General features: G+C 24.5%; 2 protein-coding genes across 8 annotated transcripts in view; one reads left to right on the plus strand and one right to left on the minus strand.

Moving 5' to 3' along the window:
- The window catches only part of LOC127281419 (baculoviral IAP repeat-containing protein 6), a 74,247-nt gene that overhangs the window by 43,274 nt on the left and 3,638 nt on the right, over positions 1-27,335 (plus strand). For all 7 annotated transcript variants that reach the window (XM_051305119.1, XM_051305121.1, XM_051305122.1 and 4 more), the window contains 7 exons: positions 1,964-3,251; positions 8,273-9,174; positions 13,754-14,705; positions 23,270-23,490; positions 23,571-23,810; positions 24,099-24,287; positions 26,952-27,086. In XM_051305119.1, coding sequence (XP_051161076.1) covers positions 1,964-3,251; positions 8,273-9,174; positions 13,754-14,705; positions 23,270-23,490; positions 23,571-23,810; positions 24,099-24,287; positions 26,952-27,086 — 3,927 coding nt within the window. The remainder of the gene's footprint in view (positions 1-1,963; positions 3,252-8,272; positions 9,175-13,753; positions 14,706-23,269; positions 23,491-23,570; positions 23,811-24,098; positions 24,288-26,951; positions 27,087-27,335) is intronic.
- Positions 17,343-20,451, minus strand: LOC127281422 (uncharacterized). The gene is made up of 2 exons (XM_051305129.1): positions 20,216-20,451; positions 17,343-18,404 (listed from the first exon to the last, which is right to left on the minus strand). The coding sequence occupies exon 2, from the start codon at positions 18,336-18,338 to the stop codon at positions 17,397-17,399; it is 942 nt and encodes a 313-aa protein (XP_051161086.1). The 5' UTR covers positions 18,339-18,404; positions 20,216-20,451; the 3' UTR covers positions 17,343-17,396.

The raw sequence follows: 27,335 nt of genomic DNA on the forward strand, positions 1-27,335 counted from the left end.
GAATCTAAAATGAAAAATTTCATTTTGTAAAATTCGAAAGAATTAAAATTAACTAAAAAGTAAAAATTACGAATTTTAAAAGGAAAATTAAAAAAATTTTGCAAAATTCGGAAAAAATTAAAATTAACTAAAAAATCTGTAATATTTCCAAAGTGGAAAATTTTGTTTGGTAAAATTTGGAAAAAGTAGAAATTAACGAAAAAAAATAATTTCAAGTTGAAAAATTTGAATTTTTGATGATATTTATTCAAAAGAATTTTAAATAATTAAAAATAACGTTGAATTTTGATAATTTTGGAAAATAATTGAATTTTTGAAGATTTATTGTTTTGAGAATTTTTTCAAATAATTGAATTTCAAGAGGATTTTTAAATTGAAATATTTTATAAATTTGAATTTTCGAGAATTTTTAATTGTTCATTTTTTTTTTAAGTAATTGAATTTTCGAAGAATTTTGTTAAAAATAATTGATTAGAAAAATAATTTTAGATTAAAATTTATAAATAATTGAATTTTTGGTAAAGAAAGAGTCAAAATTTTTTAAAATAATTGAATTTCGTTTTGCAAAATTAGAAAAAATTAAAATTAATTAAAAATAATAATTCCAAATTGAAAAATTTTTGAAAATGATTGAATTTTCGATGAATATTTATTAAAAAAAAGAATTTTAAATAATTGAAATTTTTGTTAAATTTTTGAAATAATTGAATTTTTAAAGAACTTTATTAAAATTATTGAAATCCAAATTGAAAAATTTTTGAAAATAATTGAATTTTCGATGAATATTTATTAAAAAAGAATTTGAAATAATTGAAATTTTTGTTAAATTTTTGAAATAATTGAATTTTCAAAGAACTTTATTAAAATTATTGAAATTTATTAATTAGACGAAGAATTTTAGTTAAAAAATTTATTTATTTAAATTTTTGGAAATTTTGGCATTTAAATCTTTTTTTTTTAATTCTATAAATTAAAAAATTTCGTTTACGAAAATTTAAAAAAATTAAAATTAATTTCAAAAATTTAATTAAAATTAATAACTAAAAGTAATAATTGTAAATTGAAAAATTTTTTTTGAAAATAATTGAATTTTCGATGATATTTATTAAAAAGAATTTAAAATAATTGAAATACCGTTGAATTTTTGATAATTTTGGAAAATAATTGAATTTTCTGAAGATTTATTCTTTATGAATTTTAGAAATAATTGAATTTCACGAGGATTTTTAAATTGAAAAATTTTAAAAATTACAATTTTAGATAATTTTCAATTATACATTTTTTTCGAAGAATTTTATTAAAAATAATTGATTAGAAAAAGAATTATAGATTCAAATTTATAAATACTTGAATTTTTGATAGAGAAAGTGTCAAAAATTTTTGAAAAATAATTGAATTTTGTTTTGTAAAATTAGAAAAAATTAAAAATTAATTAAATATAATAATTCAAAATTGAAAAAATTTTGCAAATAATTGAACTTTTCGATGAATATTTATTTTAAAAAAAGAATTTTAACTAATTAAAATTTCATTGAATTTTGAAAATAATTTAATTTTAGAAGATTTACAGTTTTTTATTTTTAGAAATAATTGAATTTCACGAGGACATTTAAATTGAAATTGTTTTTTAAATTTCGAATTGCTAAAAAAAAAATTTAATTTTACAACTTCTTAAATAATTAAATTTTCAAAAAAAAATTTATTCAAATTATTCAAAAATTATTGGTTAATTAATTATTAGATAAAAAGAAGTTTAGTTAAAAATTTGTTTAAATTAATTAAATTTTAGGAATTTTTAGCTAGTTTTTTTTCAGTAATTCCAAATTGAAAAATTTCGTTTTATAAAATTCGAAAGAATAAAAATTAAATTAAAAATCTAATAATTTTAAATTTATAAAAATTAATCAAAACGAACCAAATTTAATTTTCAAAATAAAATTAACAAATTTTTTATTTATTTCAGGAACCGCCAAAATATAATTTATCAAATCTTCTAACGGACAATTTATTCGATGCACTTTATCAATGGACATTAATATTGGATCCACATTCAGCTTTAAAAGAAGCTGTTGATTCAGTGCTTTGTGCATTTTGTCACGTTCAATCGAATGCATTTTTTATGCTTTTTCAACGTTTACAAATTTTCATACCAGTCTATTGTGATGATCATCATTTATCATCATCATCATCATCATCAGCAGCAGCAGCAGCGGTAGAAGCTGCTGCTGCTTCATCATCATCATCATCATCAATATCGGATGATAAAAAAGAAACAGAAATACAAACAGACGATACAAAAAGTGGTATTAAAACATTATTCACGGCAAATTTAATGCTCACTGAAAATCGTTATCTAAATCTTACTGAGGGACAATTATTGACAATTGCCGCTGTTTCGCGTTCACCAATTATTATTGAAAAATTAATACAAGAGGGCCTACCTTCATTTCTCATTGATATTATCACTGAATTTTGTGTCATTGAACAGGCGAAATTTAATCGTCAACAACAATCGTCAATTGTCATTGATGTGGGAATGAAAAATAATAATTGTGAAAATGCCCGACTTACGGATAATGATAAAGTTGCTGGCGAACAACAACAACAACAACAACAAAATAATCATTCTGGTTTATTGATGACTGAACCGGAGAATATTGCCGTGATATTGGAATTTTTATCGCTTGTCTGTTCAGAGGGAAGAATGCGCGATTGGTTAGGTAAAGAGGGTAGTGAATTTTGGTTACCATTATTATCATTATTAAGTAATCGACCAATTGAAAATCCTTCGATATCATTGTCACGTAATTCAAAGACAAGTCTTGCCTATGGTACATTAGAAAGTGGAATGATTAAATTTTTATCAAAATGTTGTTGGTGTCATCCGGCAAATCAAAAATTACTCGCTGAATTATTAACGGATGTGATATTACAACATCGAACACCGCCAAATATACGTTATTTACATGGAATATCGGGTTTCACAAGGCGTTTAATTTTACAATTATTATTGGAAGGTGAAAAAGTACTTGTCTCAGTGACATCGGAAACGCCAATGAAAAATTCAAATACAATTGTTAATTATAATATGCCAGTGATACCACCACATCCGGCACATCCATTGGGACATTATCATCAATTACTTTATATGTCAACGCAAGCGACTGTTGCCGATATATTGCAACAGGTATTTGGTACTTGGCTTTTGATTTTGTTGCCGAATAATAAGGGAAATGAGGCGAGCACAAGCGGTGAGTTTGAAATTAAGATATTTTTTTTTATTTTTAAATTTTCTTGAAATTTATTTATTTATTTAAATTAAAAATTCAGTGTGTCTAGCGAGCTGGAATTCCTTGAAAAAAAAGGAAAAGTCCTTGAATTTTTTATTTACCTAGAAAACCTGTAAATGAAACTATTTTCAATTTAATTTAATAAAATATATGATTTTTTTTTTTACTTTTTCTAAAACATTTTTTTTAAAAGAAATTAGAATTATTAATTAATTAATTAGGGTCAGCCGGGGTAAATCCGAACGCTAATTATTTCAGCTTAATTAAAATTTTTAAAAATAAGTTCGATATGAGAATTTTTACCTCAGATCCTCTTCAAGAGATTCTAAATATTATCCCATTTTTCGTTTGTTAATTAGCAACAGCATAAACAAAGATAACGAGTATTGCAAAAAAGATTGAAAATCAAAGATGACACTCTTTCAGTATTTTGTCTCGTATTTCAAGAAAAAGAAGCTAAAAATTTATTTTATTATTTATAATTGTTTGTTATGAATACTAGAACAGAAACTATTTTTCATTTTTGCCTTCTGTAAAATTTTATTAATAATATCAGACCGTTCGTATTTACCCAGGAAAATTGGAAAACCGGGGTAAATCCGAACGGTATTTTCAATAATTTTTTTTTACATCAGAGCCACACAAAATTGTTTTTATTTCATTACACTATTATTTTAACATTATGAAAGTACATAGAAAAAAGTTTTTCTTTCTTACGTATCCTCGTTAGTAATTAATAAGCAGAAACTTAATCTCTGTTCTCTCGAAGGAGTGCTTCAATTTTTTTGCCAAATGGTTTGTTGAAAAAAGTTTTTCAGGATCTTAATAAAATTTGGTATTCTACGGTTTTTGGGGTCGCTAATTACCTATTTGAAGTCAGTTTTTCAAAATTCAAAATGACGGACGAGAATTAAAAAATTCATTGGATTCGCTCGAAAATTGTTACTCGGGGGGTTTCAGGGTTAGCAAATTTGATCATTTTTAAAAATAAGTTTTAGGAAAGTACGCCATTTTGAATTTAAAAAATTTGACTTTTATTTTTGTATTTACATTCAATCACTCCAAAATACTTTCTGTACCAAGTTTTGCAAACATCCGTTATGATTTGATAAAGTTATTGAAGGTTTTAATTGTGTAATGCATTTTAATTTTTAACCTGTTTGATTTTTGTATTTATATATGATGCATTATTACATAATAGGTTAATTATCGTATTTTTTTTGAGTTTTTATATAAGTTTAACAATTGCAATACTTTAAATTTATTTTCCCTAAGATTTTTCTGAAATACAGTGGCGTTCGTATTTACCCCGGTATTTTAGGAAAGTTGCAAAGTATCGAGGTAAATACGAACGCTAAGTTTCCTGCGATTGTAATTTATCAAAAATTTTTGCTACCCCATAAAATTGTTCTATGGAAGTAAAGTAACAACTTCATGCACCAGAATACCGGAAGTATTGTCTTTTTAAAGAAAAAACTTATGTTATTGTTGAAACTTACTAAAAGCGTTCGGATTTACCCCGGTTGACCCTAATTAATTATTAATTATTTAATTAGAAATTATTAGAATAAAATTCAAATCGTCCAAAATTGAATTATTTAAAAGCATATTAATTAGAATACTTTGTAAAATTAATTATGTTTAATAATTTTAATCAAGTTTTTTTTTTTTTTTTTTCTAAATTCCATTATTTAAAATATTTTTCAATTGAAAGTCCTTTTAAATTCAATTATCTAAAATACTTATATAAAAAAAGAATTCATTAATTAAAATTTGAGTTTCAATTCTAAATTTCCTGAAATTCAATTATTTCTAAAAAGTTTTTTACTTGAAATCTAAAATTTATTTAATTCTAAAAATTTTAACTGCAATTTTTTAAAATTTCCAATTATTTTTAAAAATTTTACTACATTTATTTATTTTTTTTGAATAATATTTAAATAAAGTTCTTCTGAAATTTAATTATTTAAAACTTTTACCTACTAAACTTTTGAATATTCGAATAATTTGCCGAAATCATATTTCGAATGTTTTCTTTTTCATTTTAAATAATTTAAAAAATTATTTTTTAAAAAAATTTGTCTTGAATTTTTTGAATATTTGTCTCAGTTTATTATTATGAAAAATCTATAAAATTTTAATTTGAATAATTTGGAAATTTTTTGAAATTAATTAAAATTATTATTGATAAATTAATTAAAATTTATTGATAACTAAATGTAATTTTTTTTAAAAACTAAAATGATAATTATTTAAAATTAATAATGAAAAGTTGTTGTTAATTTAATTAAATTTCTGTTATTTTATTGAAAGTAATTGATAACTAAATACAATTTTTTTTTTTGAAAAATAAATAGTTGATTATTTAAAATTAATATTTGAAAATTTGTTAATAAATAATTAAATTTTAAGAATTTTTAATAGTTAATGTTTTTGTTTTATAATTTCAATTTGAAAAATTTGGATTTCTAGAATTTAAAAAAATGAAAACTAACTAAAAGTATTTAAATCTAAATTAGAATTGAAAATTTTCGTTTTGTAAAATTTGGAAAAATTAAAATTAACTGAAAGAAATTGAAAAATTTAGAAAATAATTGAATTTTGGATTTTTTAAAAAATAATTTTAATTAATTGAAATTCTGTAGAATTTGACAATTTTTTTTTTCTTAAATAATTAAATTCGTTAAATTTTGAAAATTTTGGAAAATAATTGAATTTTTGATTAATTTACTGTTTAAATTTTTAGAAATAATTGAATTTGAATTAAAATTTGAATAATTTTGAATTAAAAAAATTTAAATTGAAATATTTTTTTTATTTCAAAATTGATTTTTGAAAATAATTTTAGATAAAAATTTATAAATAATGGAATTTTTGAAAAAATAAACGTTAAAATTTTTAGAATTGAATTTCAGGAGATTTAAAATTAGAATTTTGCTAAACTTAAATACGTATTTTTTTTACAAATTTCAGAAATAAAATGACTAAATTTTAATGAATTTAAAATACTTGAATTATTGAAGAATTTTATTTCAATTATTTAAATTAATTGATTTTTGAAAACGATTTTAGATAAAAATTTATAAATAATGAAATTTTTGAAAAAATAAACGTTAAAATTTTTAGAATTGAATTTCAGGAGATTTAAAATTAGAATTTTGTTAAACTTAAATATGTATTTTTTTTTTTTACAAATTTCAGAAAAAAAATGAGTAAATTTTAGTGAATTTTGAATTACACATTTTTTTTAAATAATTGAATTTTCCAAGAATTTTTATTAAAAATAATAATTGAATAGGAAAAGAATTTTAGATTAAAATTTATAAATAATTGAATTTTTGATAGAGAAATTGTAAAGATTTTTAAAAATAATTGAATTTCTTTGTGTAAAATTTAAAAAAATTACAATTAATTGCAAGTAATAATTTTAAATTGAAAATTTTTGAAAATAATTGAATTTTTGATATTTATTTAAAAAAAAGGATTTTAAATAATTGAAATTTTCTTGAATTTTAAAAATAATTGAACTTAAGAAGAATTTCAAATTCAAATATTTTGTAAATTTCAATTTTTGAGATATTTTAATTACGAATCATTAAAAATAATTGAATTATTGAAGAATTTTATTTCAATTATTTAAAATAATTGATTTGGAAATGGATTTTAGTTTTAAAAAAAGTATAAATAATTGAATTTTGAAAGAATTACAATTGAAATTTATAGAATTAAATTTCTGGAGATTTAAAATTGAAATTTTTGTTTAATTTAAGTATTGCTGACATTTTTTTTTTTTACTAATTTCAAACAAAAAATTTCCGTTTATAAAATTTTTAATTGCACTTTTTTTATTTAAGTAATTGAATTTTCGAAGAATTTTATTAAAAATAATTGTTTAGGATAAAAATTATAGACGATATTTTTAAATAATTGAATTTGGAAAGAGTTAAAGTTAAAATTTTTAGAATTAAATTTCAGGAGATGCAAAAATTAAAATTTTGGTAAATTTTAATTTCTAAATATTGTTTAGAAATTTTTTTAAGTAATTAAACTTTCGAAGAATATTATTAAAAAAAATAATTGATTAGAAAATCGAATTTTAGTTAAAAATTTATAAATAATTGAATTTTTGATAGAGAAATTGTAAAGATTTTTAAAAATAATTGAATTTCTTTGTGTAAAATTTGAAAAAATTAAAATTAATTGCAAGTAATAATTTTAAATTGAAAATTTTTGAAAATAATTGAATTTTTGATATTTATTTAAAAAAAAGGATTTTAAATAATTGAAATTTTCTTGAATTTTAAAAATAATTAAACTTAAGAAGAATTTCAAATTCAAATATTTTGTAAATTTCAATTTTTGAGATTTTTTAATTACGAATCATTAAAAATAATTGAATTATTGAAGAATTTTATTTCAATTATTTAAAATAATTGATTTGAAAATGGATTCTAGTTTTAAAAAAATATAAATAATTGAATTTGGAAAGAGTTAAAGTTAAAATTTTTAGAATTAAATTTCAGGAGATGCAAAAATTAAAATTTTGGTAAATTTTAATTTCTAAATATTGTTTAGAAATTTTAAGTAATTGAACTTTCGAAGAATATTATTAAAAAAGTAATTGATTAGAAAATCGAATTTTAGTTAAGAATTTATAAATAATTGAATTTTAAAACAGTTGAAATTTTTAGAAATAATACTGGAGATTAAAAATTTTAATTAATTGAATTATAATTCATTATTATTTGAAATTAATTGATTATTTATTGAATTATTGATATTTAATATTGAAATTAATTGATTTTGTTCGTTGAAAAATTGAAAATTTCTATTATTTTTCATTTTTTTTTTTTATGATTGTGAATGATAACTTGTATGAAAAAAAATTCATACAATGAAGTAAATTAAAAAAGAATAAAAAAGATATAAATAAAATAAAAATAGAAATTAATATTTAAAATGAAAAACTAATTTTTTTTCAGGAATGAATCATCCAAAAGAATTCTGGGAAACTGACATGTCCCTTGTTGCTGGTAGTTTAAGTGTAGCTGCCGGTAATACAGCAAAAGATAAACGTGCAAAAGAAGCATCAAATCGTTCACAAGCACGTGCTCCACATCCAATGTTACGAAAATCACGTTTCACAACCGATGCAATACAATCGTCATCATCGTCCTCATCATCGTCGGCTGCATCAACATCAAAATCATTGTCAAGTCTTGCCGCAGCTGCGACAAGTCATACAAATATCACTAATCAACAGTACCTGATACACACATCGCATCCAAATGTTCCCCTACCACCTGAAATGACAATCGCTCAGCTACTTTCAATCACTGCCGATTCTGGTGTTTCTCTATCTGATCCGTGTCTTCATTTAATTCTACGTCAACGAAATAAGGATACAATAAAAGAATTGGATTTAACAAAAACATCACCACTCTATAATCATTCATCGAGTATTGATTCGTCACTTGAAGTTTTTAGTTCGGGTGGTGGTCTTGCGGTGCTTGCAAAACATTTACCATTGGTTTATCCCGATTCAGGTAGGCCAAGTGCAATTGTTGAAAAATCACCATCACCAGAACAAACTGATGCCGAGTGGGTGAAAATTGAACCAAATGAATATGAATATGATTTAGAAGAGGGCGGTGGACCAGTACAAGAGACTAAAATAACGCCACCAACGCCAAATGTTCCGCCACATTCGCTTACGGCTTTTGGTTTGTTTTTGAGATTACCTGGCTATTCGGAGGTATTGTTGAGGGATAGAAAACGAGCGCAATGTTTATTGAGATTGGCATTGGGTGTGACTGACGATGGTGAAGGTGGGGAAATTTTAACGTCGCCTATTGCAACATCATTGCCGACACTTCCATTTCAGGTGAGTGAGGCGAAAATTTAAATTATTTTTTAACTAGCAATATTAAATGCGCGCAAGCGCGCCAAATTGACTGTTTCATTATTTGATATAGAGAAATTAAAAATTAATATTATCAATAATTATTTAAATTTATTAGAATATTATTCCATATTAAATGATAAAAATAAAAATTATATGTTTATAGGCCTCAGAATTATTAATTATTAAATTATTAAATTTTAAATTCAAAGTCTTTTAAAATTCAATTATTTTCCAAATTTTCAATTTAAAATCAAATGAAATTCAATTATTACCCAAAATTTTCCATTCAAAATCAACTAAAATTCACTTATTTTCCAAATTTTCAATTTAAATTCAAATAAAATAAAATTATTTTCTAAAATTTCATTTCAAAATTAATTATCAAAAATCAACTAAAATTGAATTATTATTTAAAATTGTAATTGAAATTTAATTATTTTCCAAAATTTCAATTCAAAATCCAAGACAATTCAATTATTTTCCAAATTTTTAATTCAAAATCTTTTAAAATTCAATTATTTTCCAAATTTTCAATTTAAAATCACATAAAATTCAATTATTATCCGAAATTTTAATTCCAAAATCAACTAAAATTCAAATATTTTCCAAATTTTTCTATTGAAAATTAACAAAAATTCAATTATTTAATTATTTTTCAAAATTTCAATTCCAAAATTAACTAAAATTCAATTATTTCCCAAAATTTTAATTCAAAATCAAAGAAAATTCAATTACTTTCCAAATTTTTAATTCAAAATCTTTTAAAATTCAATTATTTTCCTAGTTTTCAATTTAAAATGAAATAAAATTCTTCAATTATTTTCTAAAATTTCTATTCAAAATTAATTATCCAAATTTTCAATAAAAAATGAACTTAAATTAAATTATTATTCAAAATTTCAATTAAAATTCAATTATTTCCAAAAAATTTCAATTCAAAATCAAAGAAAATTCAATTATTTTCAAAATTTTCAATTCAAAATCAACTAAAATTCAATTATTTTCTAAATTTAAAATCAAATAAAATTTAATTATTTTCTAAAATTTCAATTCAAAATTAATTATCAAAATTTTCAATAAAAAATCAACTAAAAATGAATTATTATCCAAAATTTTAATTGAAATTTAATTATTTTCCGAAATTTCAAATCAAAATAATTAAAGAAAATTTAATTATTCTAAAAAATTTGAATTCAAAATTAATTGAATTTTCAATAATTTGAATTTAAAAGCATTTAAAATTTAATTATTTCTAAAATTTTCCATCGAAAATTTTTTGAAATTTAATAATTTCAATTATAACTCTAAGGGAATTCAATTATTTTTAAATATTTTTATAATATTCTTTGAAAATTCAACTATCTGAAACCATTTTTCAATTAAAAATGATTATCAAATTATTGTATTTTGTCTGTAATTTCTAATAAATTTTTTAGTGAAATCATATAAAATTTTAATTTAAAATCACTTGAAGTTCAATTAATTTCTAAAATCTCAATTTTAAATCTTTTGAAAATTCAATTAAATTTAAAAAATGTTTTCCAACAAATTTTTTTGATAAATTATTTTTAGTTCTGTAAAATTTTATTATTGTTTGAAAATTAACAATATCTTTTGAAATTTAATTATTTCTAAAATTTTCAAGTTTAATTTGACACAAATTTGACACGTTATAAGATTACTATTCAAGAAACACGTGAAATCATAAAAGACCAACTTCAAGTTAGGACAGAAGGACAGACCAAGCATTTTATTATTATATAATTTTGAATATTTATTGGGTCAGAATTTCTCAAACGGATCACCTAAAATTCAGAAATTTTTTTTTTTAGTCTCATTTTTTTTTCTCAACAGTTTCTTACACAAAATTGTGTGGGGAATTCAAAAAAAAAAATTTAATTTTCTATAGGACGTCAAGAACAACTATTTTTTAATAACATTTTATAAATAAATAATATAAAAATCTATTTAATATGAAATTTTTTCAAAATAAAAATTATATTTAAAAACTACATTTTAAGACGAGAAGAACCCTTTTTTTTTTATTGGTGAACAGGAACTCGAAAAAAAAATTTTTTTAAAATAAGACTGCAAAAAATTTCAATTTTTTATAACTTTAACAAAAAAATTTTTTTTTGACCTAAAAATTTCAGAGACTTATTTTTATCATGTAAGGAGTCAAAAAAAAATGATTTTTGATTTAAAAAAAAATTTCTGAATTTTAGGTGATCCGTTTGAGAAATTCTGACCCTATTTATACTTTTTTTTTTAAAATGTTTTTGAATATTTGGGAAAAATTGGTATTTGGTTTTATTTTTATGTTTTTTTTTTTTGTTTTATAAATAGGAGAAAATTACTAGATTAGATTTATTTTCTCTATTGCTGTAGTTTTAGAAAGTTTTACAAAAATTTTTTGTTTCTCGAAAGTGAAGAATATGAAATGGTGACCAATACTAATTTTCACATTTTTTCAAATTTAGTAGTATTTTACAAATAAACTATTTTCCATTAAAATTTTTGATTTTACAAATTGGGACCCATTTTTTTTTCTTTTATGAAATTCTCAAAATTTATTTTTTATAAACAGGACAAAATATTCAATTTTGTAATTTAAAAAAAAGGTTTTTTAAAAATGGAACAAAATTCTCAATTTTTAGAAATTTTAATTTATTTTTATAAATTGGACAGTAATTACAAATTTTTTCTATTCTTGAAAATTTTCTGAAAATTTAATTGATTTTACAAATGGAACAAAATTAACAAATTTTTCTATTTGAAAAATTCGTTTAATTTATTTTGTTTAAAAAAGGCAACAAAATTTTTTAAAAAAATTTCTTTTATAGATAAAAACTTTCAAAAAATTTATTTATTTTTAAAATGAAACAAAATTACAAATTTTTGTCTACTTTAAATATATATATTTTTTTTATTTCTTTTTTTTTAAATTGGAAGAAAATTTTTCTTTTTTCTTAGAAACTTTTGAAATTTGTCTATTTTAAGATTTTAACAAATGAGACAAAATTTGAATTTGTTTTTTTTTTTTTGAAGTTTTTTTTTTACAAATGGGACAAAATTTTTATTTCTATGGAAAATTTATAATTTTTTTGTTTTACAAATGGGACAAAATTTTAATTTTTATGGAAAATTTAGATTTTGTTTTAAAAATGGGACAATACCTTCTTTTTTGGGAAACTTTCTGATATTTATTTATTTTTACATATGGGACAAAAATTTTAATTTCTTAAAAAATTTATAAATTTTTTTTTTTCAAATGGGATAAAATTTTTAATTCCTATGGAAAATTTATAATTATTTTTACAAAATGGGACAAATTTTTAGTTTCTTTGAAAAAATCATTAGTTTATTTTAAAAATGTGACAATGCCTTCTTTTTTTGGAAAACTTTCTAATATTTATTTATTTTTACAATTGGGACAAAAATGTTTAATTTCTTAAAAAATTAAAAAAAAAATTTTTTTTGGGACAAAATTTTAATTTCTATGGAAAATTTAGGATTTTGTTTTAAAAATGGGACAATACCTTCTTATTTTGGAAAACTTTCTAATTTTTTTTTATTTTTATAATTGGGACAAAATTTTTAATTTCTTAAAAAATTTATAAATTTTTTTTTACAAATAGGGCAAAATTTTTAATTCCTATGGGAAATTTATAACTATTTTTACAAATGGAACAAATTTTTAGTTTCTTTAAAAATTTCATTATTTTGTTTTAAAAATAGGTCAAAAGCTTCCTTTTTTGGAAAACTTTCTGATAGTTTATTATTTTTACATTTGGGACAAAAATTTTAATTTCCTAAAAAAATTTATAAATTTTTTTTTACAAAGTGGACAAAATTTTAATTTCTATGGAAAATTTATATATTTTTTTTTACAAATAGAAATTTTTAATTTTTCGTTATATTATTTATAAATTTTTTTTATAAATGTGACAAAATTTTTATTTCTATGGAAAATTTATAATTATTTTTACAAAATGGGACAAATTTTTAGTTTCTTTGAAAAAATCATTAGTTTGTTTTAAAAATGTGACAATGCCTTCTTTTTTTTTGGAAAACTTTCTAATATTTATTTATTTTTACAATTGGGGCCAAAAATGTTTAATTTCTTAAAAAATTTATAAATTTTTTTTTTTTACAAATGTGACAAAATTTTAATTTCTATGGAAAATTTTGGATTTTGTTTTAAAAATGGGACAATACCTTCTTTTTTTTTTGGAAAACTTTCTAATATTTATTTATTTTTACAATTGGGACAAAAATTTTTAATTTTTAAAAAAATTTATAATTTTTTTTTACAAATGGGAAAAAATTTTTAATTCCTATGGGAAATTTATATATTTTTTTTTACCAACAAATTTTTAATTTTACGTTAAATTCATAAAATTTGTTTTAAAAATGAAAATAGTAAAAATTACTTTATTTTTTGTCCATTTTTTATTTTACAATGTAAAAATTGGGTTTAGAAAAATTAAAAAATTCGTATAGTATTACTATTTTACAAGTTTTTTTTTTTTTTTTTAATTTTGAATTAATTTCTCAGGTATTAAAACAATTACTCGAGGACACACCGCCAACAACAGACGATGGTCTTCTCTTGCGAAGAACAATAATTGACGTTGGTGCTGTTTTATTGCTTTTGAATTGTTTTGCAATTTTCACACATCAAACAGGACCGCAAACAGGTGAAATTGAAACACAAAAATTGGGTGGCAATGGAAATGGACGTAGCGATGATAAATCACATCTCTATTGGGCAAAAGGCACTGGTTTTGGTACAGGATCAACGGCACAAAGTTGGAATGTTGAACAGGCATTAATGCGACAACGTTCTGAAGAGGAGCATGTCACTGTATTATTACAAGTACTTGCAAGTTACATTGGTTGTTGTGATCAACCACAAAAAGAATTACCCGCACAATTTCCCGAATTATTATCAACATCTTGTTTAATACCAGCGCTCTCATCATATTTACGTAATGATTCAGTATTGGATATGGCAAGGCATATTCCATTATATCGTGCTGTTTTACAATTATTGAGAGCAATGGCATTGTCATGTCAATTGGCACCATTATTATTGCCATCGTCATCTTCGTTTTCATCGTTGAATGGCGATAAAACAACAACAACAATATCGTCTTCGGATCCATCGATTGTTTCATTATTATCGAGTATGAGAGTTTGTGTTGATACTTATATGAATAAAATTAATAGAACGAGGGGTAGTAAAAAGAATTCAACAACGAAATATCCTGAACAACAGCAGCAGCAGCAACAACAACAACAACAACAACAACATTCATCGGAAGATGATGAGGGTTTAGCGACACTTATTTCTGATATTCAAGAGAGTAGCACTGTTGTTGAGAATGCAACAGCGAGATTAATGGGAATTAATGACGAGAGAGCTGGACCAAGTCCATCGGCACCTGAATTACCATTGAGAAGCATTGAGCAGAGATATTTGGAAGTTATGAAGAGACTGCAATTTGGTGAGTTTGTGCTTTTTTTTTTTATTAATTTTTTAATTTTAATGTAGGTGCAGGCCTCGGATTATACGACTTTTTTTCAACTATTTCCAACTTTTTTCGACTTTTTTTTTACATTTAAAAAAAATTTTTTTAAATAAATTACGATTTTTTTTTTTTAGTATAAAATGCAGATCTTCTTTAGATCTTCTTTATTTCAATTATTTAAAAAAAAAATTTAACTAAAACTCTTCACTAAATTAATTATTTTTAATAATTTTAATGGAATTTATCACAAATTCAACCTATTTTAAACTATTTTTCAATTAAATTTTTTAATGAAATTTAATCATTGTATATATAATTTAAAAAAAAAATTAACAAAATAAAATTACAAAAAAAATTCTAATAAATTCTTCATCAACAGAAATTATTAGAAATTTCTCTTATTATAATAATAATTATTGTCTTGAAAATTAACACAATCTTTTGAAATTAAATTATTTTCCAAAAATTTCAAATTGAAATTCAATTATTTACAAAATTTTCAATTAAAAATCTTTTAAAATTCAATTATTTTCCAAAATTTCAATTCAAAATCAATTATTTACGAAATTTTCAATTCAAAATCATTTAAAATTCAAAAAATTTTCCAAAATTTCAATTCAAAATCAACTAAAATTCAATTATTTTCAAAATTTTCAATTCAAAATCAACTAAAATTCAATTATTCTCAAAAAATTTCAATTCATAATTAATTATTATCAATATTTTTAATCTAAAATCAACTAAAATTAAATTATTATCCAAAATTTCAATTGAAATTCAATTATTTACAAAATTTTCAATTAAAAATCTTTTAAAATTCAATTATTTTCCAAAATTTCAATTCAAAATCAATTATTTACGAAATTTTCAATTCAAAATCAACTAAAATTCAATTATTCTCAAAAATTTCAATTCATAATTAATTATTATCAATATTTTTAATCTAAAATCAACTAAAATGAAATTATTATCCAAAATTTTAAATAAAATTTATTTATTTTCAAAAATTTCAAATTTAAAAGCTTTTAAAATTTGCCATCTAAAATTGTTTGAAATTTAATAATTTCAATTATAACTCTCTCATGAAATTCAATTATTTTTAACTATTTTCATAAATATTATTCGAAAATTCAATTATCTGAAACCATTTTTTAATTAAAAATCACTTGAAGTTCAATTAATTTCAAAAATCTCAATTATAAATCGTTGAAAATTCAATTACTTTTAAAAAATGTTATTTGAAATTATTTAATAAATTATTTTTAATTCTGTAAAATTTAATTATTGTCTGAAAATTAACAAAATCTTTTGAAATTCAATTATTTCAGAAAATTTCAACTTTATAACTCATCTTCTAAAATTATTATTATTTAAAAAGAAAATTTTATTTGAAAATCTGTAAAACTTTTTTTGTTAAAATAAAAAAAATCGACTTTTTCGACTTTTTTTGGAACATAAATCGACTAAAACGACTTTTTTTGTGCCTTTAAGTCGATCCGAGGCCTGTAGGTGTTAATTTATTAATTTATTAATTTCATTCAAAAAAATATTCTAAAAATAATATTTATTACACTTAGAATTAGAATTAATTGTCCCCAAAAAAAAAATGTTTGTACAATAATTTATTTATTTAAATTTTTTTTTTATTAAAATCAGTGAAATTTTTGAAAATAATAAAAATTTGTTGAATTTTCTCTAAAAAAATGTTTACATATTATTAATTATTTTAATTTATTATTTAAAAAATTCAGTTTAGAAATTAAAAATATTTTAAAAATAAAATTTTATTACACTTAGAATTAGAATTACAAAAACAAAAATTTTTTTGCAACGAAAAGTTTATACAATAATATTTATTTATTTAAAATCAGTAAATTATCAATGAAAAGTAATTAAAATTTTTGGAAAAAAATACAAATTTGCAAAATTTATGTTAAAAAGAATTTATAAATAATATTATTAATTATTTTGATCTTCATTGATGAAATTCGAATTAATAATAAATTTTAATTTCTTTAAAATTTTTTTTGTCAATTTTTTAAAAGAGGAAATATATATATATATATATATATATATATATATATATATATATATATATATATATATATATATATATATATATTTAACGAGAATTATTTTGATTTAATATTTAAATAATTGTAGGATTGAACGAACTTACCTTAAGTGAAGATCAATCCAAATTATATGAGCTGTCTCGTCCGAATAGATCATTACTTTGTAGTACCGTGGTACTGCTCGTTCCGTCACAGTATTTTAAATCCCTGAGATTTTTCGCGCCGCCTGCAGGTGTCGCCCTAGCTCTACTTCCTGCTCTCGTCATTATATTTCAAAGTTTGGCAGAAATCGCACAGGGGATTTAAGGGTAGGGTGGGTGTGATCTATTCGGACGAGACAGCTCATATAATTTGGATTGATCTTCACTTAAGGTAAGTTCGTTCAATCCTACAATTATATTTCACTGTCTCGTCCTCTAGATCATTACTTTGTAGTTGTTTAAAGTTGTAGTGCGTATTTATGCTGTATACCATTATATTTATATTTCGTTATACAACCAGAGATGAAATAGTATTAATTGAAAAAATAAAATCATGTAAAATGCTAACATTTTCAAAACAAAAAAATTTGTGTTGGGAAGATAGATATCAATCATTGTAAAATTGACGATGCAAAAGTGGTTGTATTTGCAATAGGCCGATTATAAAATCTGGCAAAAACAGACGATGAAGATGACCATCCTGCTGCTCGGCGAATAACCTCTATATTTACACCTTTCCGGGCTGCAGCTGATGTACTCGCATGACGCGTGCTTTGAGCCGAGAAAATCGTGGTATCTATTCCGCTTTTTTCTAACGTAACTCTAATCCATCGGCTTATAGTTTGCGATGAAGCCTGGTGATGAGGTTTTTTATATGTAATAAATAAATGACCCTTGTCTCGATTGCCCGGTCTCAGCGCTCTAGTTTTTGTAATATAAGTGCGTAGAACTGACGCCACACATAATTCCGGTTTTTCTGAAAATGAAGGAATTTCTAAAATTGGTTGAAATTCGCTTCGTCCTGACGTTTTGATCGGTTCGGTGATTTTTATGCGAAGCGGTTCTTTTTCTAGGTTGATATTCTGTATATCAATCGCCGTTAGTGTTTGAATACGTTGTCCAGTAATCAGGGCTAGTAGAGTGACTAATTTTTTAGTCAGTGCTTCAAGAGAAAGTCCTTCATGTGGATACCATGTAGCTAATTCGTCGAGAACTTCTTTAGGGTCCCAGGTGACGTCATATTTATATTTCTTTGGTTTCAGCTTCGCTAAACCTTTAAAAAATCTCGACACAGTCGTATTAGAGCCCAATTCATTCCCAGAAATGAGAGACAGAACTGCTCTGTATGTATTAGCCGTGCTGAATGACTTAACGTTCTCTAGGATTCCCGAAAAAAATTTGAGTACATGTGCTGTTGAAGTTTCGCAAAAACTAATCCCTTCTTTACGGCAGTACTCCCGCCACTCCCTGATAGGTTTGTCGTACTGTCGCCACGTGCCCTCGGAAATAGATTTCATCATGACCTCTGTTGCCTCTTGAGTAGCGCCTCTCATTTGAAAAGCACTCCGGACAATCGAGCGGCTGTCAAGGAAAGCGTTTGATGTAGAGGATGAATCCGCCTGTGAGGAGAAGACAACAGATTAACACTAGGTTTAAATTTAATAGGTTCTGATATTGCTAGAGACAAGAAGAGCGGATACCAAGGTTGTGTCGGCCATTCAGGCACTACTACAACCCCTTCCGCGCCGTCAACTTGAATCTTTTGCAAAACTTGTAAAATGATGGAGAACGGAGGAAAGGCATAAAATTTGTAACCTTCCCAATTCAAAGTGAATGCGTCTATTTTGATAGAGTCCGGATCTCTATGCCAAGAAACGTAAGTTTCACATTTTGCATTTGCCCGTGATGCAAAAAGGTCAATGTCAAACTGTCCGAATTGTCTCTTAATTTTAGTGAATGCCCATGAGGCCAGTTCCCACTCTGTCTCCATGGGAAGATGTCGTGATCCCTCGTCTGCCTCTTTATTTTCTTTTGAAGGTAAATACGAGGCATAGATCCAAAGATCTCGTTCTTCACACCAGGTCCATATTTGTCGAGAAAGCTGTGTCAGTCTTGGGTATTGAATGCCCCCCATTTTATTCACATACGCGATGGAAGTTTTATTGTCCATCCGTAATAAAATTTCGCAACTGCGGTCAGTTTCGACAAAACATTTCAGGCCCATGAAGGCAGCTAAAAGTTCAAGAGAGTTTATATGGAGCTTACGTTCCTGATCATTCCACAAGCCATGAGCTTTTTCTCCTTCGCAGAAAGCTCCCCAGCCTGACAGAGAAGCATCCGTGAAAACTTCTCTTTTAAATCTCAGTTCTCTGATTGGGTTGTGAGATTCTGAACTTTTCCGCAACCACCACTCAAGGTCCGATTTAACGATATTTGAGAGAGTAATGTTAGCTCTGTAATTATTGTTCGATTTTGCGAGAGATAGAAATTTCTCTCGTTCTAATCTTTTGGTGTACAGCCATCCATACTTGACTGCAGGACAAGCTGCTACCAGCGAACCGATGAGTTGAGCTAATTCCTCAATTTTGCAATTTGGATTGTTCAGGAACTTTGACACATGCTGAAAAATGGAAATTCGTTTATTTTCCGTTAATTCTAATCGGAACTTCCTACTGTCGAGAATAAAACCCAAGAATGTACATCGTTGACTTGGCTCAAGTTGGCTTTTCTTTTCGCTTATGATAAAGCCTAAAGATTCTAATAATCGACGTGTAACTGAGATGTGTCTATAACATTTGTCTTTCGACCTTGCTATAATAAGAATGTCGTCTAAATACACGACCATTATGATGCCCTGGCTTCTAAGTTTTTGAATTACAGGTTTAAGTAGTTTTGTAAAAACGAACGGGGCGGTACAGAGACCAAACGGAAGGCACTGGAACTCAAACGTTTCTCCCCTGAAAATAAAACGTAGAAACTTACGATGTTCCTCAGTTACGGGGACCATGAGGTATGCGTCAGTGAGGTCCATGACTGCCATGTGGTAATCTCTGTTTAAAAGTCGAAGAGCTGTTTTCATATCCTCTAATTTAAAATGAGAGGTTGAAATAAACTCATTCAATTTTTTCAGATTAAGAATAAAGCGGTCGTCCCCGTTTGATTTTGGCCTCAAAAAATAGGAAGACAAGAATTGCCCTTCACATGGTTGACATCGAGTGACAGCAGCAAGTTTTATAAGGTTTTGAATTGCTTTCAGTGTTTTTATTTCTTTCTCAGCTGATAGCGAGGGTGAAAATGCAATTGCTCCTTGAAAGGGCAGACTGCTGAACGGTATATTATACCCTGAGACGCAATTCATTATGAATGGATCATTTGAAACTTTCCTCCATTCTCTTATAAAAAACTTAAGGCGGCCTGCCGTTTGACTTACCTCTAATGTTTCCGATGGTATGGCTGTTGTCGCTGGTACCGAGATGGTTGACGCCCCCCCCTCTTGGAGTTCGAGTGTGCTGAGTTCTTCTTGGCGGGGGCTTTCCAGTTTAAATGAGTCTTTGTAAAAAACGTCTCAGGATGTTTTTCCTTATTGGTTGAGACTCCCTTCGAATTGCCGGGAAGATGCTTCGTGATGTCTTTGCCAGTTTTTTCACACTCTTTGGCCGATTTCAATTTTTCGCCAAGCGTGTTGCCAAATAACCAGGTGTCCACACCAGTTTCGTCAGCAATTGTTTTTAGTCGTAGACTGAATGACGGTGTGATGAATGACCTACGAGTAAGAGATAGAGTGTGCTGCAAGTCTGTTAAAATCTTACCTACATCAGACATTATTTCAAAAACATTAGAAATTTCCTTGTCATCTATTTTCTTGGCTTCAAGTAACGTTGTGAGGACTTCACCGACAGCACTAGTGGCTGCTCCGAGCTGAATTTGTGCAGCTACTTGATATTGGTCTTTTTTAATTGCCGAAGAGCTCATAACCGATTTAATTTCGGCATTTAGTTTGGGTGCTCCCATCGTGGGGCAATTTTCCGCCGGTTGAAATTTTTTAATTAATTTTGTTTTCGCGTCCTTCGGGAGACCTGATTCCAGGATTTTTGACCACATTCCAGCTATATTATTATGAATAGCCTTGCCATATGTTATTTCATCGGCAGCGCCATCTCCTAACAACTTCAGAAGCTCTTCTTCGTTTTTTGTCGGTAATTTCTCGGCATCTTTTGTCGCTGTTTTATTGGTTCCGTTAGTCGATAATTTATCGACTCTACTATTTTCGAGCCTTATGTCCTTCGGAGGTCCATTTTGGCGTTCATCACGAGTCCTGGACCTGGACCGACTACGAGAACCATATGACGCACCTCGCGGGTTACGCACTATATTATTATTTTCGCCAGACGTTTCTCTCGGAGAACGCTCTAGGCTATGTCGTGAAAAGCTCTCAGACATGCGACTTGAACTACGAAAGTCGCGACCTCGCCTATCCTTGTCGTGGGACGTTTCTCGCAGAATACGCTCTCCACCAGGACCCCTACTTTGCGACGTTCCTCTCGGGATACGCTCTCTAATGGGGCTTACGGATCGCGAGCGGCTTCGATTGTAGTCACTACCTGTGGTTGACGATGAGGACGAACTCGTTCTCTTGCGGGAATGGCGTCGAACTTTTTTAAGTTTCTTTTTTAGCTTTTTCATCTCTTTCACAAGCTTCTTTGTGGTCGAATACTTCTTCTTCTTGCTGCGTCTACGCTGTTCTTCTTCGGATGAACTGGATTCCGTCGATGAATTCATTTTATTTGGAAATAAACTTTAATTTATTCGCGATACGAAGTGCAACGGAACGCACAGAAACACGTAATGACGAGAGCAGGAAGTAGAGCTAGGGCGACACCTGCAGGCGGCGCGAAAAATCTCAGGGATTTAAAATACTGTGACGGAACGAGCAGTACCACGGTACTACAAAGTAATGATCTAGAGGACGAGACAGTGAAATATAATTCAATTTAGAAATAGTTGCAATTTGAAAATTTTGACAATAGTTTGTAAAAATTAAATAAAAAAATGTCAAAAGTTATTCAATTTTCGAAAAATTTATTAACTATTTTATTTTAAAATTACAATTTTAAAAATAATTTAATTTTTCAAAATATCTAATTACAAGGATGTTAAATAATTTTAATTTTTTCAAAATTTTTATTGCAAATTTTTAAAATAATTGAATTTTTTTTTTTTTTAAGAATTTCATTAAAATTTTTGTAAATGTATAATTTTTTTCGTATTTTGTTGTTTTTATTAATTTTTAAATTAAATTTATTTATTTAAATAAAAAAAAATATTGTAAAAATTAAAATTTATTACACTTAGAATTAGAATTTTTAATTAAGATATGTTGAGTAATTTTTAAAAATTGAAAAAAACATTGTATTACTCAAATTTATTTTTCTCGTTCAAAAATTTTAAAATTATCTTGTATTTATTTTTGAAAATAATTTAATTTTCGTTGTTATTTAATTTAAAAAATTTTAAATAATTGAAATCTTGTAAAATTTTGAAAAATAATTGAATTTTTGAATATTCAAAATTAAAAATTTTTAGAAATAATTGAATTTCAAGAGAATTTGAATTATTGGAGATTTTTTTTTCTCTACAAATTTTCAGATTGTAATATAATTTTAAAGAATTTTGTAGAGAATTTTCAAAATTGACAATTTTTTAAATTCTAATTCTATTTTCGAAAAAACCTTTTAATAAAATTATTAAAAATAAATTAATTTTTTTAAATTGATTACAAGAAAAATTTCAGATAAAAATTTATAAATAATTGAATTGTCAAAGAATTTTAAACTATAATTTAAAAAAAAAACATTAAATTTTCCTTGAATTTATTTTTTTCGTTGAAAATTTGAAAATTATTTCTAAAAATGCTACAAAAAATTATAATTTTTGGAAATTGTGAATTCAAACTTTTGCTTTTAAAAATAATTGTCTTAATTTTTTTTGTATAATTAAAAAAACCTCTTGAATTATTATTTACATTAGAGTCAGGGAAAAAAAATTTTTAATTCTAACTGAAAATTAGGGAAAAAGAAAATAAAATTTTTCTGTCAATTCTGGAAATGAAATGAAATTAAAATATTTTTGTAAATTATTGTGATGAAGAATTTTTTTTTTTTGTTTTTACAAATTTCAGACAAAAAATTGAATTTTAGAAAAGTTTAATTTGATAATTTATTAAATAATTGAATTTTTTTTTTTAAATTTGATTTGGAAAAGAATTTAAAAAAAAAAAAAATTATAAATTATTAATTTGGAAGAAGTACAGTGAATATTTCTACATAACAATAATTCAGATTTAGAGAATTTTTTTTTTATTCTAAAACTTTTTATTTTTAAATAATTCAAATTTTGCGAAGAAATGTATAAAAATTATTATTAACAATTAATTAATATTGTATGTTAAATTGATGTTAATGAATTTTTTTTTTCTCTCAATCAGATACGTTTGAAATGATAACGGAGAATCCAGACGGTGGTGGATATAAATTTGCCGTTTCCTATCATTTTGAATCAAATATGAGAGCAACCGGTGAACGAAGTCACCCAACGAGAGTCAAGAGACTGGCACAAGAGGCTGTCACTCTTTCTACAGCACTGCCACTTTCCTACAGTAGCAGCGTTTTTGTAAGATGTGATACTGATAGATTAGATGTCATGAAGGTATGTCAATTTCAAAAAAAAAAACATCTAATTTTTTTTTTAATTAAAATGAATTATTTAAAAAAAAAAAATTGCAACAGGTGCTAATCACTGGACCAGCAGAAACTCCCTACGCCAATGGCTGCTTTGAGTTTGATGTTTATTTCCCAGCGGAATATCCAAATAGTCCAATGATGATTAATTTAGAAACGACTGGTTGTCGAACAGTTAGATTTAATCCAAATCTTTATAATGATGGAAAAGTGTGCCTCAGTGTATTAAATACTTGGCACGGTCGTCCTGAAGAAAAATGGAACGCTCACACTAGCAGTTTTCTCCAGGTATTCAACGTTAAATTATTATTATTATTATATTAATAAAATCCAAAAATTATATATTTACAAAATTTGAATTTATAATAATTTCATTATTCAAAATTTAAATTATTTTATTATTGGCTTATTCTAAATTTGAATTAATTAGAATTTTATTAATTATTTTTTTTTATTAATTATTGAATTAATTATTATTTATTTAATATGTAATTTTTTATAGAGAAGTATTTATATTAAATTTGGTTATGATTTTTTTTTTCTTTTTCAATATTTGTAATCGCTTGTGCTTTGCAGGTTTTAGTATCAATTCAATCCCTGATTCTGGTTTCGGAACCGTATTTCAATGAACCAGGATACGAGCGCTCTCGGGGAACTCCTAGTGGCGCTCAATCTAGTCAAGAGTATAATGCTAATATTTGCCAAGCCACTGCGAAATGGGCAATGCTTGACCAAATACGAAATCCATGTCCTTGTTTTAAAGAGGTAGGAATCTTCCAAATTTTATTCATTTTACCAATTCAAAAAAAAAAAAAAATAATAATATAATAGGTTCAACCGGGGTAAATCCGAACGCTTTTAGTAAGTTTCAACAATAACATAAGTTTTTGAATTGTAATTGAAAATAATTGAATTGTAAAAGATTTTAAAATTGAAATTTTTGAAAATAATTGAATTTTAAAAGATTTTAAAATTGAAATTTTTAGAAATAATTGAATTTCAAAAGATTTTGTTAATTTTCAGACAATAATTAAATTTTACAGATTATAATTGAAATTATTAAATTTCAAATAATTTTAGATGGCAAATTTTTAGAAATAATTAAATTTTAGAAGCTTTTAAATTGAAATTTTTGAAAATAATTGAATTTCAAAATATTCTGTTAAAATTCGGACAATAATAATAATAATAAGAGAAATTTTTAATGATTTCTGTTAATGAAGAATTTATTAGAAATCACATTAAAAAATTGAATTCTAAAATAGTTTTTAATTGAAAAATGCTTTCAAATAGGGTCAACCGGGGTAAATCCGAACGTTTTTAGTAAGTTTCAACAATAACATAAGTTTTTTCTTTAAAAAAAAAAAAAATACTTCCGGTATTCTGGTGCATGAAGTTGTTACTTTACTTCCATAGAACAATTTTATGGGGTAGCAAAATTTTTTGATAAATTACAATCGCAGGAAACTTAGCGTTCGAATTTACCTCGATACTTTGCAACTTTCCTAAAATACCGCGGGGTAAATACGAACGCCGCACTGTATTTCAGAAAAATCTTAGGGAAAATAAATTTAAAGTATTGCAATTGTTAAACTTATATAAAAACTCAAAAAAAATACGATAATAAACCTATTATGTAATAATGCATCATATATAAATACAAAAATCAAACAGGTTAAAAATTAAAATGCATTACACAATTAAAACCTTCAATAACTTTTGTCAAATCATAACGGATTTTTGCAAAACTTGCTACAGAAAGTATTTTCGAGTGATTGAATGTAAATACAAAAATAAAAGTGAAATTTTTTAAATTCAAAATGTCGGACTTTCCTAAAAGTTATTTTTAAAAATGATCAAATTTGCTAACTTCAAATTCGTAATCAGCGACCCCGAGTAACAATTTTCGAGCGAATCCAATGAATTTTTTAATTCTCGTCCGCCATTTTGAATTTTGAAAAACTGACTTCAAATTGATAATTAGCGACTCCAAAAACCGTAGAATACCAAATTTTATTAAGATCCTGAAAAACTTTTTTCAACAAACCATTTGGCCAAAAAAATTGAAACACTCCTTCGAGAGAACAGAGATTAAGTTTCTGCTTATTAATTACTAACGAGGATACGTATAGAAAGAAAAACTTTTTTCTATGTACTTTTATAATGTTAAAATAATAGTGTAATGAAATAAAAACAATTTTGTGTGGCTCTGATGTAAAAAAAAAAATTATTGAAAATACCGTTTGGATTTACCCCGGTTTTCAAATTTTCCGGGGTAAATATACGAACGGTCTGATATTATTAATAAAATTTTACAGAAGGCAAAAATGAAAAATATAGTTTCTGTTCTAGTATTCATAACAAACAATTATAAATAATAAAATAAATTTTTAGCTTCTTTTTCTTCAAATACGAGACAAAATACTGAAAGAGTGTCGCATCTTTGATTTTCAATCTTTTTTGCAATACTCGTTATTTTTGTTTATGCTGTTGCTAATTAACAAACGAAAAATGGGATAATATTTAGAATCTCTTGAAGAGGATCTGAGGTAAAAATTCTCATATCGAACTTATTTTTAAAAATTTTAATTAAGCTGAAATAATTAGCGTTCGGATTTACCCCCCGTTCGGATTTACCCCGGCTGACCCTACTACCATTATTGTATAAACAGGGTGTCTACAAACCGGGAAAACCGGGAAAAACCGGGAAACGAAAAAAACCGGGATAAACCGGGAAATAGACGGGAAATGAAAAAAACCGGGAAAACCGGGAAAAAAATGAAATTAATAAATTTTTTTATAAAATCATGTAATTGTATTGTACAAGTTTATATTTTATTGAAATGACTTTTATAAATCCATATAAAGTTTTGGAACTTTTAATATATATATATATATATATATATATATATATATATTATATATATATATTATATATATATTTAATATATTAAAAGTATAAAATATATTTTTTAATGTTTTTAAAATTGTTTAAAGTTTATTTTTCATGATTATTATTAAATAATTAATAATTGATTAAAATTAAAGAAAGTATCTACTTTATAATATAATGTAATAAGAAGAATCTTCAATTTCTTAAAACCGGGAAAAAACCGGGAAATAGCCGGGAATTTGAAATGGGAAATTTTGTAGACACCCTGATTAAAACATTTTCAATTTTTTTTTTTGAATTATAAATAATAAATATTAGTCATTGTTATTTTTTTTTTAAAGAAATTTTCTCTATTTTTAGAAAAATAACAAATTTTTTTTTTAAATGTAAAAAGTATATAGTTTAACATTTATTATCTATTTATTTGAATTTTTATTATTTTTGTTCGTTTATTATAAAATTTAATGTTTATAAATTTAATATTTATTTATTTATTTATTATTTATTTTGTTAATTTTATTTGAATATTTATACAGGTAATTCACACGCATTTCTGGCTTAAGAGGCATGAAATTGTCGCACAAATCGAAGGATGGATACGAGATATGGAAATGCATGGGGCAGATCGAAGGTCAGGCAGAACCATTTCCCTCAATGCTTTAGCTCTAAGGGTAAGGAGAAATTTTTCATTTCTTAAAAATAATATTTTATTTTAGTATAAAATTAATTTATACTTAATCAATTTATAAATTTTTTATATTGTGGCAAAATTTTAGCCAAATATTTTGACAAAATAATTAAATATTCAATTATAATAACATTAAAGTATTATTATTGATAATAATATAAAATTATTATTATTATTATTATTATTATTATTGATAATAATTATATAAAAATTCAGGGTGGCAGGAAAATAT

The sequence above is a fragment of the Leptopilina boulardi genome, unplaced genomic scaffold, assembly GCF_019393585.1.
Source record: "Leptopilina boulardi isolate dan_hultmark-lab unplaced genomic scaffold, ZJU_Lbou_2.1 LbouV2_266, whole genome shotgun sequence".
In the NCBI taxonomy this organism is placed as follows: Eukaryota; Metazoa; Arthropoda; class Insecta; order Hymenoptera; family Figitidae; genus Leptopilina; species Leptopilina boulardi.

Bases quoted from the DNA above. Each gene is read 5' to 3' on its own strand.
- LOC127281422 (XM_051305129.1), bottom strand. From the start codon at position 18,338: ATGAGAGGCGCTACTCAAGAGGCAACAGAGGTCATGATGAAATCTATT.